General features: G+C 47.7%; 1 protein-coding gene across 2 annotated transcripts in view; it reads right to left on the reverse strand.

Annotated features, from left to right (window-relative positions):
* Positions 1-3,796: 3,796 nt before the first annotated feature.
* The window catches only part of CRACDL (CRACD like), a gene marked incomplete at its 5' end in the record, with an annotated part of 39,466 nt that continues 29,152 nt past the window's right edge, over positions 3,797-14,110 (reverse strand). The window contains 3 exons of one of the 2 annotated variants that reach the window (XM_080917382.1): positions 3,797-3,973; positions 4,914-5,058; positions 5,942-6,129. In XM_080917382.1, coding sequence (XP_080773508.1) covers positions 3,834-3,973; positions 4,914-5,058; positions 5,942-6,129 — 473 coding nt within the window. In that variant the 3' untranslated portion in view covers positions 3,797-3,833. Of the gene's footprint in view, positions 3,977-4,913; positions 5,059-5,941; positions 6,130-14,110 lie in introns of both variants that reach the window. The other variant, XM_080917381.1, reaches the window with a different exon arrangement.

The following is a 14,110-nucleotide window of genomic DNA, read 5'->3' on the forward strand; positions in this document are numbered from 1 at the left end:
CAAGGACTGGGCTATGCCCCAACTACACCCTTAACTATAAACGGTTCTATAGTGTCTGTTCTAGGAAACAGCCTTATTTCCTGGGAATTATGGCCTTGTTTCTGGAGGTTGTCCTGACAAATATGTTATGCTCTTGGCTGGCTTCTAAAACTCCACTAATTCCCCCACCAACTCCCCCAGCTGGACATACCTGCCTCCAAGGTATAAAATCTTTGTCTTCCTCACATCCAATGCTGACCTTAGGTGGAGGTAGCCAGTGTATAGAGATAAAAAGACTTGCTCTACCTCAGTGGTACCTGAAAGGGGCTTTACAAGGTCACCGACAGCTTCTGTGTGTCCAGAGTCAACAGCCACCCCTGTCTGTTAACTACTGTCATCCAGTAGATCTCAGCCTGGACAGCCGCAAACTCCCCTCTCAACACCCTACCCTTCCCTCTCTCAGCTCCACCTTTTTCTTGTCCCAAAGACAATTTGGATACATCTGGTCTTTCCAGACCCCTGGAGTCAGGGCCCTTTAGATCAGGCCTGAGAGCTCCCTCTTCCTCTTTCAGACTTGAGTTTCTGTCCCGTTTCAAACTGAGACCTCCCAAATCTGTGATGTGATCCGTGGACACAGGATGTCTGCTTACCGGCTCCATGGGAACTTGAAGATGCCTCCTTCTCTGTGGGTTTCCCTCCCGGGCCCCATGTCTGTAAATGATTTCTGCATGCGTCCAAGAACGCCAGCCAAAAACCTAGGTGCCAATTCTTACTTACATTCTTGGCTTCTCATGCCACATCAAACGCACCCACCTTAGGCCATTACTTTACCCGGGGCCACCAGGATTAGCCATTTAATTAGATTGCCTCTACGTCAAGTGCCCGTTCAGCCACAAGCAACCTCTGGCTTAGGCTCCTTGTTTCCATGGGGTTGGTTTGTGGAGAAGCTTATTGGGAATCTTCATGCAAGTTAGACACATTTCATATGGCTCAAATGTGTGTGCTGAAACTTAAAATGACAAAATTAAAGCAACAAAAAGCCAACACATTCTTGTATCCTTTAAAGAAACTGAAGGACAGAAGTGGTCACCAAGGAGAAAGCACACTGTACACATTTGTTCTTGAGACCCACACGTTCACAAGGTCACGTTCAGTGTGCTCCCATGATGTTTTTGAGGACAAGATTCATTCCTGTACTTACAGTGTTTTAAAAGCAGGAATGCTAGGGTTGAGGGTTTAGCTCCATGGTATGGTACATGCCTAGCAGTACAAAGCCTTAGGCCTCAACTCTGAAAAACAAAACCAGGGGTGTCAACTTTGATGGTTTGAAAATGCTTGACCCAGGGAGTCATACTATTTGGAGGTATGGCCTTGCTGGAGTAGGTGTGTCACTGTGGGTGTGGGCTTTAAGACCCTTATCCTAGCTGCCTGGAAGCCAGTCTTTCCTTAGGGGGCTTCAGATGAAGATATAGAACTCTCAGCAACTCCAGCCTCATATCTTCCTTGATGATAATGGACTGAACCTCTGAACCTGGAAGCCAGCCCCAAGTAAATGTTGTCCTTATAAGAGTTGCCTTGGTCATGGTGTCTGTTCACAGCAGTAAACCCCTAAGACATCAATTCACAGTAGGGTTTAAAAATGCAGGCCATCAGCTTCCATGTGACTCAATGGCCTCATCTATGAAACAGAAATATGTATTCCCCCCAAGGACTGAAGAGAGGGTTGTAACTAAGGTGGCCGACACACCCCAAGCAGTACCCAATCTTTCTTTTCAGGAGAACCAAGTCTGGTGATTCCTCCAGGGCTTTCCTCATCCTTGTTGACTGTAGACATCTAGATCATCACCTAGCCTTGGCTGTTCGAGTGTGGCTGTCCTCCAGATCTTCTAGCAGAGCCCAATCTCCATGCAGAGATCAGAGGTTTTAGGAGACCATCCTACCGAAGTCTCCCATTGCTCTAAAAACCTACAGCTTGCTATCTATCACACCCTGAAACACAGGGGACCTTCATATCTGTTTAACCGAAACGGAACCACATCTCTTTGATCCTGTATCAAAGCCACTGCCTCCAACATCTCCCCCTGGAATGCTCTTCTGGCCGGAGTAAGGACTGGGTAAGTGCAGACAGATTGACTTTTCTCGTTAAAACTATTCAGTCCAAAGCTTTAGCATTCTTGTGCTTATGTTCTCTAAGAGAATGTCTTGTCTGTGGAAAGAAACTGTCCCATCCCCCCTTCGACGGAGGCAGATGCAGGAAAATTGTGTAGTACTAACAGCTGGAAAAAGAATTTTTAAGGAGAATGGAAAAAGAGACCAAAAGTGGCAACCGTTAGGACACATAAAATCAAATTAAAATAGAACATATCATGGGGCTGGAATGATCTTGAGTCTAGCTGAATTAACTCCCAGAGACTGGCTTGTGGGGAGGAACAAACTTGGATTGTTTAAAAGCAACTACTAAGGAGCCATTGCACAGAAATGCCGAGATCCCAAACTTTTCTTCCAGCCCGACTTTGCCACAGTCTACATTTTTGGCTGTTGTACCAGTGAGCCAGTCGTCAACTGAAATATGCAGTCTGGAGGAGAGAAATGCCATAAAGTACTGATAGTGTCCGGCTTAGATTTATTTATTTATTATTCTATTTTATTTTATTAACTCAACACAAGCCAGGGTCACCTGGGAAAAGGAAACTTAAACTGAGAAAAGGCTTCATTAGCCAGCAAGTCTGCAAGGGAATTCTCTGTGAGAGGATCCAGCTTTCTTCAGGCAGTGTCAACCCTGGGCAGGTAGGTGGTCCTGCGTTGTATAAGAAAGCAGGCTGAGCTAGCCTCAGGAACAAGCTGTAAGCAGTCTTTCCCTGTGGTTTGTGTTTCAGTTTCTGCTCCAAGTTCCAGCAGTGGCTTCCCTGAGTGGACCGTGACCTGGGACATGTCAGCTGAAAGGAACCCTTTTCTTCCCGAGCTGCTTTTGGTTAAAGTGTTTATTGCAGCAACAGAAAGCAAACTAGGACAGACTGCCTTTAAGAATTTTCTAGTCTTACAATATTATATATAGAGCAAGTGAGGAAAAAAAATCCCACAAATTCTTCTTTCTTCCTAAAGCAAATGCCAGTGTTTTGTTAGAACAATAAAAACAAACAAACTGTCCCCCCTCAACACACCCCAAAAGCAACTCCCAGCTGAGTCAGGGTTTTCACTAAGACGTGAAGGTTGGAAGATGCTCTCTGTGAGCACAATAAATAATAATAATAATAATAATAATAATAATAATAACAACAACAACAACAACATTAAGCACAAAGCGGAAACATGTTTGAAACTTTTATTAAACAGGCAATGCATTTTGCAATGGTTCTGGACACAGGTGCCTAGTGGAAAAGTTTAAAAATTATTTTTGGAAACAGTCTATGAACTGACAAACCCTGCCATGTCCCTTTCTCTCCTCCTTGGGGTGGGTTTCTTCAGGAAACTGGATTGTTGCAGCTGCTCTTGTAAAGGGCATCCCTGTTTTACCACAAACATCATGCTTATTAGTAAACACAAAACGATGGTCCACGGCAAGACGGTGGCAAGAGGCAGCACGGGCCTGGGACTAGGCTCAAACTGACATGTCAGCACAGGAATGGTACCCCTGGACTTTGCGACATTCTTGCCACAGCCCCTCTGGCCCTGCCCTGAGGCTGTCTGCTGGTCTTCTTTGTTCCCCCTGGTTCCTCTCTCTTCTCCGAGAACGTCATAACTCACTGACAAAAATCAATGGTACGTTTCACAGTCTGCTTGTCATGATGTATTGACGGTTTAAAACTAAGTGGCTGGTCCATACAGCGGACGTCCTTCATCAGCAGGCTGCCAATCTATTTTATGATTTGGGGCATGTCACTCCAGGCTTGAGATTTCTTTCTGGCGAGTTCCATCCAGGATGGTTGGTCTGTGCTAGTGTAACTGGCTCTCTTCAGCTGATGAAGTTCCTTCTCTGTGGTTGCTGCAGCCTGTGCTGCTGGGAGACAAAGCAAAGGAAAGCGAGAGACCCGGTGTGGGTTTCCACTAGGCCTCTGCAATAGCTTTACATACACGTTACAGTCTCCACTCCGCTCCAGAGCACATAACCCATCAATATGTAAGGATGTGAAGACTGGACCATCGAGTGTGATGTGTATATGATTGGAAGAGTTTCGGGGCAGGCTTAGATGGTTTTGGAGGCAAAGTGAGTCTAGAAAGGTTCAGGGTCTAGCTGCAGAACACCAGAGGTGAGCTGCACATGGGGGCCGAGCCTAACGCCTTCGCAACCACCCACGTAAAGACCGCCAGGAAAGCAAAGTTCTCCTGTCTTTTAACTACAATACAAAGTAAATAAGAATTTTAAAAAAATGTTAGGTCCGGGATGTCATTTGATAGCAGAGCAAATTATCAGTGTGCGGAGGACCCCTGGTTCATCCCCAACACCATTCAAAGGAAACTGACAAATGCCACTTAAGTGAGCTCAGAATCGTGTTAAAAAAAAAAAAACAAAACAAAACAAAACAAAAAACTCGGCAGAGACTGGGCCGTGTTTTATGATTTCTCGTTCCCCAAAAGGGAAATCTCACAGAGACACAAAGTAGGTTAGTGCTTACCTATCCCCAGGGAAGGGAATGTGACAAACAGTTTCCATCCCAGTGTGAGGGGGATGTTCTATTCTTAGATCACCACCAGGGTGGTGGGACTCTACAAACATATGGTAATCTCACAGGTAGATACATCCACTGACGTGTACATTGAATATGAATGACCATTAGTGTAAATTTCTTCTCAAAAAAAAAAAAAAAAAAAAGGCTGCATTAAAAAAAAACGCAGTTCAGCAAGACAAAAACGATTCAATAACACAAACTCCAACCACAGGAAGAACTCAGCTATAACAACACTGAAGTGTGTGGAAATTCAAGCCAATCTCATACCCAAGTTTTGATGGGACAGTGAGATTCCTCTCTGCAGTCCCTCCTTGAGGCTCAGCTTTGACCCCTGCCTCTGGGTCACAGCAGGCTTTGCAGGGGTCATCAGGAAAGATTTGCTTCGGACAAAGTCACCCTGCTTCACAGACTCCTACGGAGACACAAAAGGACACACGCTGCCCAATGATACAGACTCAGAGTGGGTAGATACTCCAAGTGACTTAGTTACCAAACGTCTGTTTCCAAGACGCAGCCTGCTGCTGGCACTTTCTGGAAAGGGTTCAGTGCATAGAAATGCCAGGGCTTGTGCCAGCCCTTTGCAGCCCATGTGTGCACGGTGGTTCCTTCCCTGCCTCTGCAACAGCCTCAGCCCCAGGGCGTACACAGCAAAGATTCTACGTGAGAGCCATAGGAAATGGTTTTGTGTCACACGCATTAGCGAGAAGGAAAGCAGGTCCTACCCAGGGCAGGCTCTCTTTCCAACTTAGCGGAACTCCATTCATCCTGCTGGTTGGTGAAAGGCCACTGAAGCTGCACTGTGGCCTGCTTCTAAGCACAGTTGTTGGGGTCGGTGAGAGCTGTTTTCAGTTGAATGCAGCGTGCGGGCCCTGGGTTTTGGCAGTGCAGCCCCGGGTGAGGGAGAAGCCAGCAGGCAGCAGCAAGAGCAGAGTTCATTTATCACCACGCAATGAGCTGAGGTGGAGCTGGTGACAGTGTTAGTGTGTGTCTGAGGGAAGACGTTGTTTTAACTGTCTTCAATTTTTTTTTCCCCAGAGGCTGAGCCGCGTTGCCTAGGAGGCCAGAGCAGACTCTGTCTCCACCGAATTTCTGCCAGCCCACACAGGCAAAGAAGAGGCAGCTTGCTCCTGGTGGGGGGGGGGGAGAGGCTGACAAACTACCTTGGCAGCATGTCAGCAGCCATTGCTGTCCATGCAGGACTTCTGTGAGCACCGTGGTACCTACCCCCACCGAACTCTGACAAGACCCCACCCCCCACCCCTGATCCCTGAATGCCACAGAAAAAAAGTGGTTACCTGGGCTCTCTCGGCCACCTTTGCTTGCTTTCCAGTTTCTGTCTTTAGGAGCCTTGACCCAGGCTTCTCTTCCTGGTTGACTGGCAGGTCTGGGGTTCCTCTTCGTTTCTGCCGGGCCATAGTGATCCAGGGTGGGGTGGGTTGCCCATCAGCCCCAGGACCTGTGGCCGAAGGAGGCTGACCCTTCTCTGTGATAAAGGCCAAAAGGGAGCAATCTTAGGTGGACAGTCCCACCCTCCCCTTCAGTCACAGACGCGGCCTCTTTCCCATGCAGGGTGTGTTCTATTGCTTTGCTTGCTTCAGGGGGCTGAGGAGAGGTGGGATTGAAGAGTGGAGTCGAAGAGAGACCCCATTTCCTGCCCCCAAGCCAAAGCCTCTGTGATGATATTATTTCCTTCCTTTGCAAACTTCAGTTTTTTTTTCTAAAGATGCCTCAGATACATTACCTCCTCTGGTCTGGGCCACCAAAACCACGAAATGTAACTGCCACCCCAACGAACATTTTGAAGCCAATGTCTACCAGGGGATTATCTCTGGGAGGAGCTGGAATGTACCCACAGAGAGGATGTCTTTGATAAGAGTCTACATTTGGGACCAGTGACCCGCCCCCATTCCTCATTTGCTTGCCTCACTAAACACATTTCCTTTGTGGGATGTGATGCTATTTCTAAAACCATCTGTCCTCACCTGGCAGGGGAAATGCCAGGGGCCTGCATGGTTAACACAGACTACATTTCTCTCCTCCTGCTCAGCCACAAACATCTTTAAAGGCCCTCTCTGGCTTTATTTGTTTTTGTTTCTGTTTTCTTTAAAGGGCCCTCTTCACCATTTCTTTCCCCCCACTGAGCAGGAGTTTCCTCTGAACTCGGTTCCTGTGTGTCTCACCCTTACCCCATCCATCCCTAGTCCCAGGGAGCACTGGCTAGAGAGGCAGCTGCCTCGCTTGGGGACAGATGGAAAATTTTCTCAGGGTTTGAACTTAATTCTCTCAGCTAACAGCATATTCCGAACAGTTCTGATAAGATTAGATTCACAACCCGAGGAACTCGCCATTCCAGTTCCAAAGCAGGGCAGAGAAGTAGCTTGTTGACCAGGCCAGCCTCAGCAGGTCTGCCACACTCAGAGCTGGGTCCCTTGCACTCTGTCACCTCTTAGCCCAAAGGCACAAGACACAGTTCAGGTAGATTCTTTATACCCTGCACTTGGATAATTTCATCTGAGCTAAAAGATACACTTTAAACTGAGCGTAAAGAGGGCTGGGAGGGTACGCAGGAAAGAATGCTAACTGCTCTCCCAGAGGACCGGAGTTTGAGTCCAAGTACCCTCACGTGGCCCACATCCATCTGTAACTCCAGTTCCGAGGGTTGTGCCACCTTCATTGGCCTCTGTAGGTACACACGTGGTGCACAGACAAACATATAAACAAAACGCTCATGCAAGTAGAGTTTAAAACCTGAGAAGTCCTATGGGACTGCATGTCAAGGAAGGTTGGCTCGAGGAAGGACCAGCTCAGGTGGCAGTGTTTCCAACTGCACTGGTGTGCGCCCGCGTATTTGCTGTAACATGCTGACCCTCAGGAGTGGGTGAGCCCTGCAGGCACACTAGGCTGTGCCAGGATATAAGCTACAGGCAGCTCCACTGAGCACTGACCTGACCAAGTGGCCAAGATCTCTCAGCAGCCATTTCCTTCCTGTTTAGTTCCTGTATTTCCCCTGACTTGAACACGTCCCACAATATCAAGTCTTAGAGATGTTGCCCTTCTGTCCCAAGTAAGTATGCGCAGGGCTGGGGGACAGGCATTCTACTCTGTGACACAGACTTGAGTAGCCTCCATGACCTAAACCCTTATCCTCTGCCACATTGGAACCCAGGGCTCTGGGTCTGTGTTCCACCTGGGCTGGGGAGGGCTGGCCAGAGGAATGAAGACAGGCAGTGGGTGGTCTACGGCAGCCTTCCAGAGCCAAAAAGCTTGCCAGCGACCCTTTAAAGCATTAACTCTCAGGACCAAGGTTGCAGCATAAATTTTCTACCATTAGATCTGCTCGGAAGGTCAGCTCCAGGACACTGCTGATGTGTCAGTTCAAATTAAGCCACAGGCAATACCTCTTTTGTTTACCTTCCTACCTCAACAGACAGACCAGAGGGTCCTGGGGATTTGGTTTAAAGATGTCTGACATCTCAGCTCCTTATCCCCAAATAATAAGGGCTTTTGGTTGTCAAGTGTGCCCAGGTCTGTCACCAACACCTGCAGAGCCTAGCATGACTCACAGTGACAGCAGAAACCACGCATCGGAATGTGTGCGATCCCTTCACCAAGGGTCTGAGAGAGGCGACTCCCCACACATCTGCCTCGGAAGGGAGCAAGCTAATCTGCCTTAGAACAAACACAATCACTTCCAGAAGGCAAGTGCCTCAGGTGTGGGGAGCAAAAAAGCCACACAGCTTGCCCACTGCACGGAGCGATCAGTGGAGACTATCACTTTGCTAATTTAGGGAGAGGAGTCCATCAAAGGAACAGTTAGTAAAATCCCTCACTTCTTGGTCACATAGTCTCTTCCCTCAAGCTCTACTTTGAAGATGCTATAAAGCGCCAATCTTCAACAACAGCCTGTTCTGGGGCTGGGTTTAAGGCCTTAGGCTAGCAGTGTGCCCCTGGACAGACTGACCCCTTAAGTCGGCTGTAAGTGGGGGAGTAAAAAGTCCACCAGACAACCTGCTGTCTCTGCTGGCTGTTGGTAAAGATTCAGTGGAGTCATCCGCCCCTCCCCCAAGCCCCAGCACAGTGCCTGCCATAGCTGCCGCCGCCACTGGTAAATAAATGAATGTAACGCAACCATTTTGTTGACTTATGTTTTCTAATCTCTTTCAAAGGATGGGGAAACTAAGGCTTATGGACTTAGCTTGCAGACTTATGTGACTTAGCCATCTGTATTTAAAAGAGGCTACCTCCCAGGTCCTAACCACTTGTTGGGTCCTGGGATGCTCGACATACAGGTGGCACTTCCTGTCACTAGGAGTCACCCCTTTTGCTTGGTTTTGCTGCCTATTAAAATTCAATCGTAAGGTACTGGGTTTTTGTTTCTTTGCTTGCTTGTTTTTTTTCCAGAAAGAATCCTGAAAGTGACCTGCTGAGGTGAAATTCATGTACTGTACAGTGCTGCATGACTCCTGGCACAAAGCTGAGCCCGGAAGCTTAGAGCTGTCAAGGATACAGTTGTGGGTGGAGGGCAATGAGTGGGAGGATATGAACTTCAGGGGCTCCTGTTCTTGGGCTGAGAAATTAAAGCAGATGTTCTGGTCTAAGCAAGCTTGGAAAAAGATAGCATGCTGTTGTGTGTGCTGCCCTTTGTGAAGAAACTGTGAGAGTGCTTTTGTGTGCACAAGTAAGCGAGTGCATGCCTGTGTGTATGTGTGCTTGCACGTTTGTGTGTGTGTGTGTTCACGTGTGTGTGCACATGTGCATATTCCTGTGTGTGTGCTTGCACATGTTCATGAGGAGATGCACAAGTTTATGTGCATGCATGCACACGAAGGCCAGGGATTGACACCCAGTATCTTCCCTAATCTCTATGCACATCTACTTGTTTGTTTGTTTGCTTATTTATTGCACCTTTATTTTTGAGATTGGGTCACCCATCTAACCTGGAGCTCACTGATAAGGCTAAACTGGATGGCCAGTAAGCCCTAGAGGGCCTCCTTTCTGCCTGCCCCCCACCTTCCCAGTGCTGGGATAATAAGAAACTGGGTGCTGGGGAGTCAGCTCAAGTCCTCATGCTTGTGCGGCAAATGCTTTAACTGAAGCCATCTTTGTGGCCCCTGAACTGTTGTTGTAAAGTGTATATCCACAGCTCATTTCCAGAAATTAAAACCTTCTCCAGGGAAGGAGAGGCCTGAGTTTGTTCAATAAGACTTCAGATCTGAAGTGGATGCATTAGCAACCATGTCTCCAAGTGGCTGAAGCCAGAATAGTACCCAGTCTTATCTGCTTGATTTTTAGGCCCCAGCTACAGTCCTAATCTACGTGGGCATGATAGACAGACACTAAGGGGACCTTTAGGACAGGCCTTGTGTCCTGGGAATACAGCACCTCATGTTTGCTTCAGGGTTTGTATTGAGGCTTCCAGCATATAAGACTTCAGCTTTCTTCTTAAAACATTCATTCATGTGTTATCTGTCCTGGTTCATGGACAGCTCCAGGTCAATATCACCTGCGGGGTTTAGTGGCTTCCCATCAGTTCTTCCCAGCAGCCACAGGACAATCTTAGAACAGAACTCATACTTACAGTGCTTGCCAGAGGCTTCATTTTGAAAGCAGGCAAAGGTTTTCTATAAAACAACATATAGAGCTTTTAAACCAGCTCCAACCCTGAAATGAGCCTACTACACCTTCATTTCCTCATTCAGCAAATAATCAGTGCCCAGGGCTTACCGTTTCCCTGCCAGAGGATGCTCTTCCTGCCAAAACGCATCTGCAACCTCAGGCCAGGTGCTAATATGGTTATCTGGATATATGTAGTTGGCAGGAGAAAATCTGAGTTCTCTGGCGTGCATGTTCTCAGATACGAGGTAACAGGAGGACTTCCTGCCTTCTGGTTTCAATGCCTGCACCTTACATGTGTTCTCTTCGTGGTCTATTTAGTGGCACATGTTTGGGTTTTTTCTTGGTGTTTTAATTTTTACACAGAATCTCCCTGTGTTGCTCTGGCTGGCCCAGAACTCATTCTGTAGACCAGACCGGCCTCAAACTCAGAGATCCACCTGCTTTGGCCTCCTGAGTGCTGGGATCAAAGGCATACAGCACCATGCCCTACTGTTCTGAGTGTTTAACATCACACCAAGAGCAGTGTTGACATGTTGTTCAAAGTTCCTAAGTGCAGGATGGGTATGACATACCTCACAAAGAGAATACATTGGAAAAGTACTTCAGTCGTGAGTTACAATGCTGTTAGCTGTGTGTTTAATGCTAATAGATCAAAGATACACATTAAATAGTATTTTATTTGAAAAGAAACACACCGAGCATACAACAATATTATGTACTACCAGGTTGATTCTGAGACCACACAGGCACAGGGACTTTGCCTTGTATTTCCCCTAATTTTGAAATCCACTTCTCTGGCTGAATTATTACATATTAATTTTCTATACTTATATTATTCTTCAATAAAAAATACATACAAACAAGGGGACTGGAGGGACCGGCCCAGGGGATAAAGTAAGCTGCCTGTTGAGTTTAGATCCCTACTGCCCACATCAAAGAGCTAGACATGGTGACATGCACTTCTAACCCCAGAGGGGATGAGCCCTGGAGCTTACTGAGCAGCTAGTCTTGACCGTCTGGTCAGTTTCAAATTCAGTGACAGACCCACGCTCAGAGAACAAGATGGAGAACAACCGAGGAGACACCCAACGTCTATCTCTGGCTTTCACGTGACACGCACACATGTGCACATGCACAGTAATGCAGACACCAATTGTGACACAGAAGTAAACACAAACTAGAACACAGCTGTCAGATCATCTGGATTCATTAGCAGCTGGTCACTGGTCAGGAAGAGGAGTCTAATGCTCTGCCCACACAGGGGGATAAGGCAGGCCTTCACCTGGGAGCTGTTTCCACAATTCAAGAAGGGCATCAAGGGATGCTGGGCGGGGCCTCGTCCCTCATTGGCAGCTCCTTCCCACTCTCTTTACCCCTCACTCTCCAAGGTCCCTTGTGGTCTTCCTTCACTTGCCTCTCTGATGGTGGCCACTCGCCCCACTCCCTAGCTCCCAGGAAGACATCCACCACTCCCAAAGTTTCCTTCCCAGCCGCATGCAAGGCCCAAAGGACCATACTGTCCTCACCCCGAGACCTCTCAGGTCCAGAGGCACAGCCAGGATATGTTCTTCTTCTGCCTCAGGCTTCTTGTGGCTTTAATTTCTACCCTCAACCTAGAAACTCACCTCTGCCTGACATACCGCCTGACCTGTACCTGACCTCTCTCGGTCTTCAAACCCACAAGAAGGGAAGAAGAAAAGACTGCCAAGCCGGTGAGACTGCTCGGTCGGTAAAGGTACTTGCTGCCAATACTGGAGACCTGACTTCCCCATCCCTAACCCCAGGACCTAGATGCTATGGAAAGAAAGAACTATCTTCCAAAACTTGTCCTCTACCACTACATATGCAGCATGAGACTCCTGCCTGTAAGTGTACATATCAAACAACTAAAATTCAATGGTCTCTAAAAGGACTGTCACTCTTGGGTAAATTCCGGAATGGGGAGAGCTGTGGGGACCCGGCTGGCTCTCCGCTGTTTGTGTCCCATTTGGCAGCTGCAGGGTTACCTAGCATTCCCTTGTTAGCACGGGGCACGTGGGTCAGTCAAGCTGCAGTACACAGAAGTTTCTATCTTCAGAATCGAAGACTTAAGTTTATGGGCCATTGTTCTAGTTTGTTCTTGTGTTTTATAGCCCTCCTGCCCAGAGGTGGTTACAAAATAGGACATGACTCACATCTGGGTAAGATGTGTGGAGTCAGGCCAGGAATCTGGTGACCGATGTGCAAACACATTTACTAGGGGCATTCCAAAGGACAAATGTCTTGTCCACTTCTCTTCCTCATGTAAGCAGAGCTTGCTGCTAAATGCTTGGGCAGGCAAGACGGGCAGACACCCCAGACTGGCCCGGCCCAACATCTATACCTCACAGTGGGCACTTGGGAGCCAAGGTGTGTTGTTAGTGGAGGTGCTAGACCCAAAAGACATTATTTTTTTCTCAACTGCCACCAAACTATGCAATTAAAACTAGTCTCTTGGGGCAGAAAGCAATGACCCAAGCCCAGCCCTCAGCCCAGAGCCAGCAAGTCTCTATCACCTGCCTCAGATGGAACAGTGATCCTTTGAGAACACAGGATGTAGGGAGAGTTATTCGAAAATAATTTTGAGCTGCAACAGAATAAGGAGAATAAAGCTGTTGGGATGTATGACATCCACTCCATACAACCAACCCACAAGACACACAAACACCCTTCACGAGAGCCCTTGCCTCTGCCCTCCGGAGAAGATCCAGTAACAGCTGGAGCCCGGGAGAACTGCCTCCAGTGACCAAGAGAGAATAAGTAGCCACCTGTACAGATGGATGGTCCTTGTCTGCAGAGTGAAGATCTCCCTTCTGTTACACAGTTGGGGCCTCCCTCACCCCACCTTAGCACCCAGGTAAGGCCTTTCCATCAGAAAGATGTAAGAACTGAATTCCACTAGATGCTGCTTCTCATAGAGCCATTGCTAAATCCCGGTTACTACAGCAAAGCACTAGACAGAACCAACTTAAACAGAAGAGATACTTATTTTGGCTCAAAGTGTCAGAGGCTACTTGGCCCTGTTTCTTTGTGCCAGTGATGGCAAAAGACGTGCTAGTAGAAGCCTATTCACTTCATGGGATCCAGGAAGCCATAGAGAACAGGAAGGGACTGTGGTCTCGATATTCAGATCAAAGGCTTACCTAATCTCTTTCCTGGATGCCTGCCTACCACAGGTTCCTTCGCCTCCCGTGCGGTTCACAAGCTAGGACCAAGTCTTCAACACATGACACACAGGGCTTTGAGGGACATTCAAGACCCCAAACTCTAGCAGACATGGCATTCATAAGGACCTTCACAACTCTCCTCCGAGTTTATTTTTCAGACCCTCACCAGAGGTTCATGGAACAAAGTCACTTGCTCAGGACGGTTGGCTTTAAATGTCAACATGTCATGAGTCAGAATCATCTGAGAGGGGATCCTTAGTTGAAGAATTGTCTATATCAGGTTGGCAAATTTGTGTGGGACTGTCTCGCCGGCATTAATGGATATGGGAAGACCCACCCCAAATATGGGTGGCACCTTCTGGTAGCAGCCTAGACCAAAAGGACACAGAAGTAGGATTATTCCACCTACTCCCTGGCCTTGAGGTACCCAGCCCTGTAGATGGACCAACTGCTACGTTCATGGCCTCTCTGTGGTGAGCTGTTCGGACTGGATTGTGTTCACCAACTTAGTAAACCCTTAATTCCTTTAGAGAATCTTAATACCTATGGCCACAAGGAAATGAAGCTAAGATATGAACATACCCATTCTGACTGCTGGGCTTCACTTAACGAAGTAATGTGCACTCCCTATTAAGGAATATGTTCCCATGAGTTTCTGATATA

Source organism: Micromys minutus (genome assembly GCF_963924665.1).
Source record: "Micromys minutus genome assembly, chromosome: 5".
In the NCBI taxonomy this organism is placed as follows: Eukaryota; Metazoa; Chordata; class Mammalia; order Rodentia; family Muridae; genus Micromys; species Micromys minutus.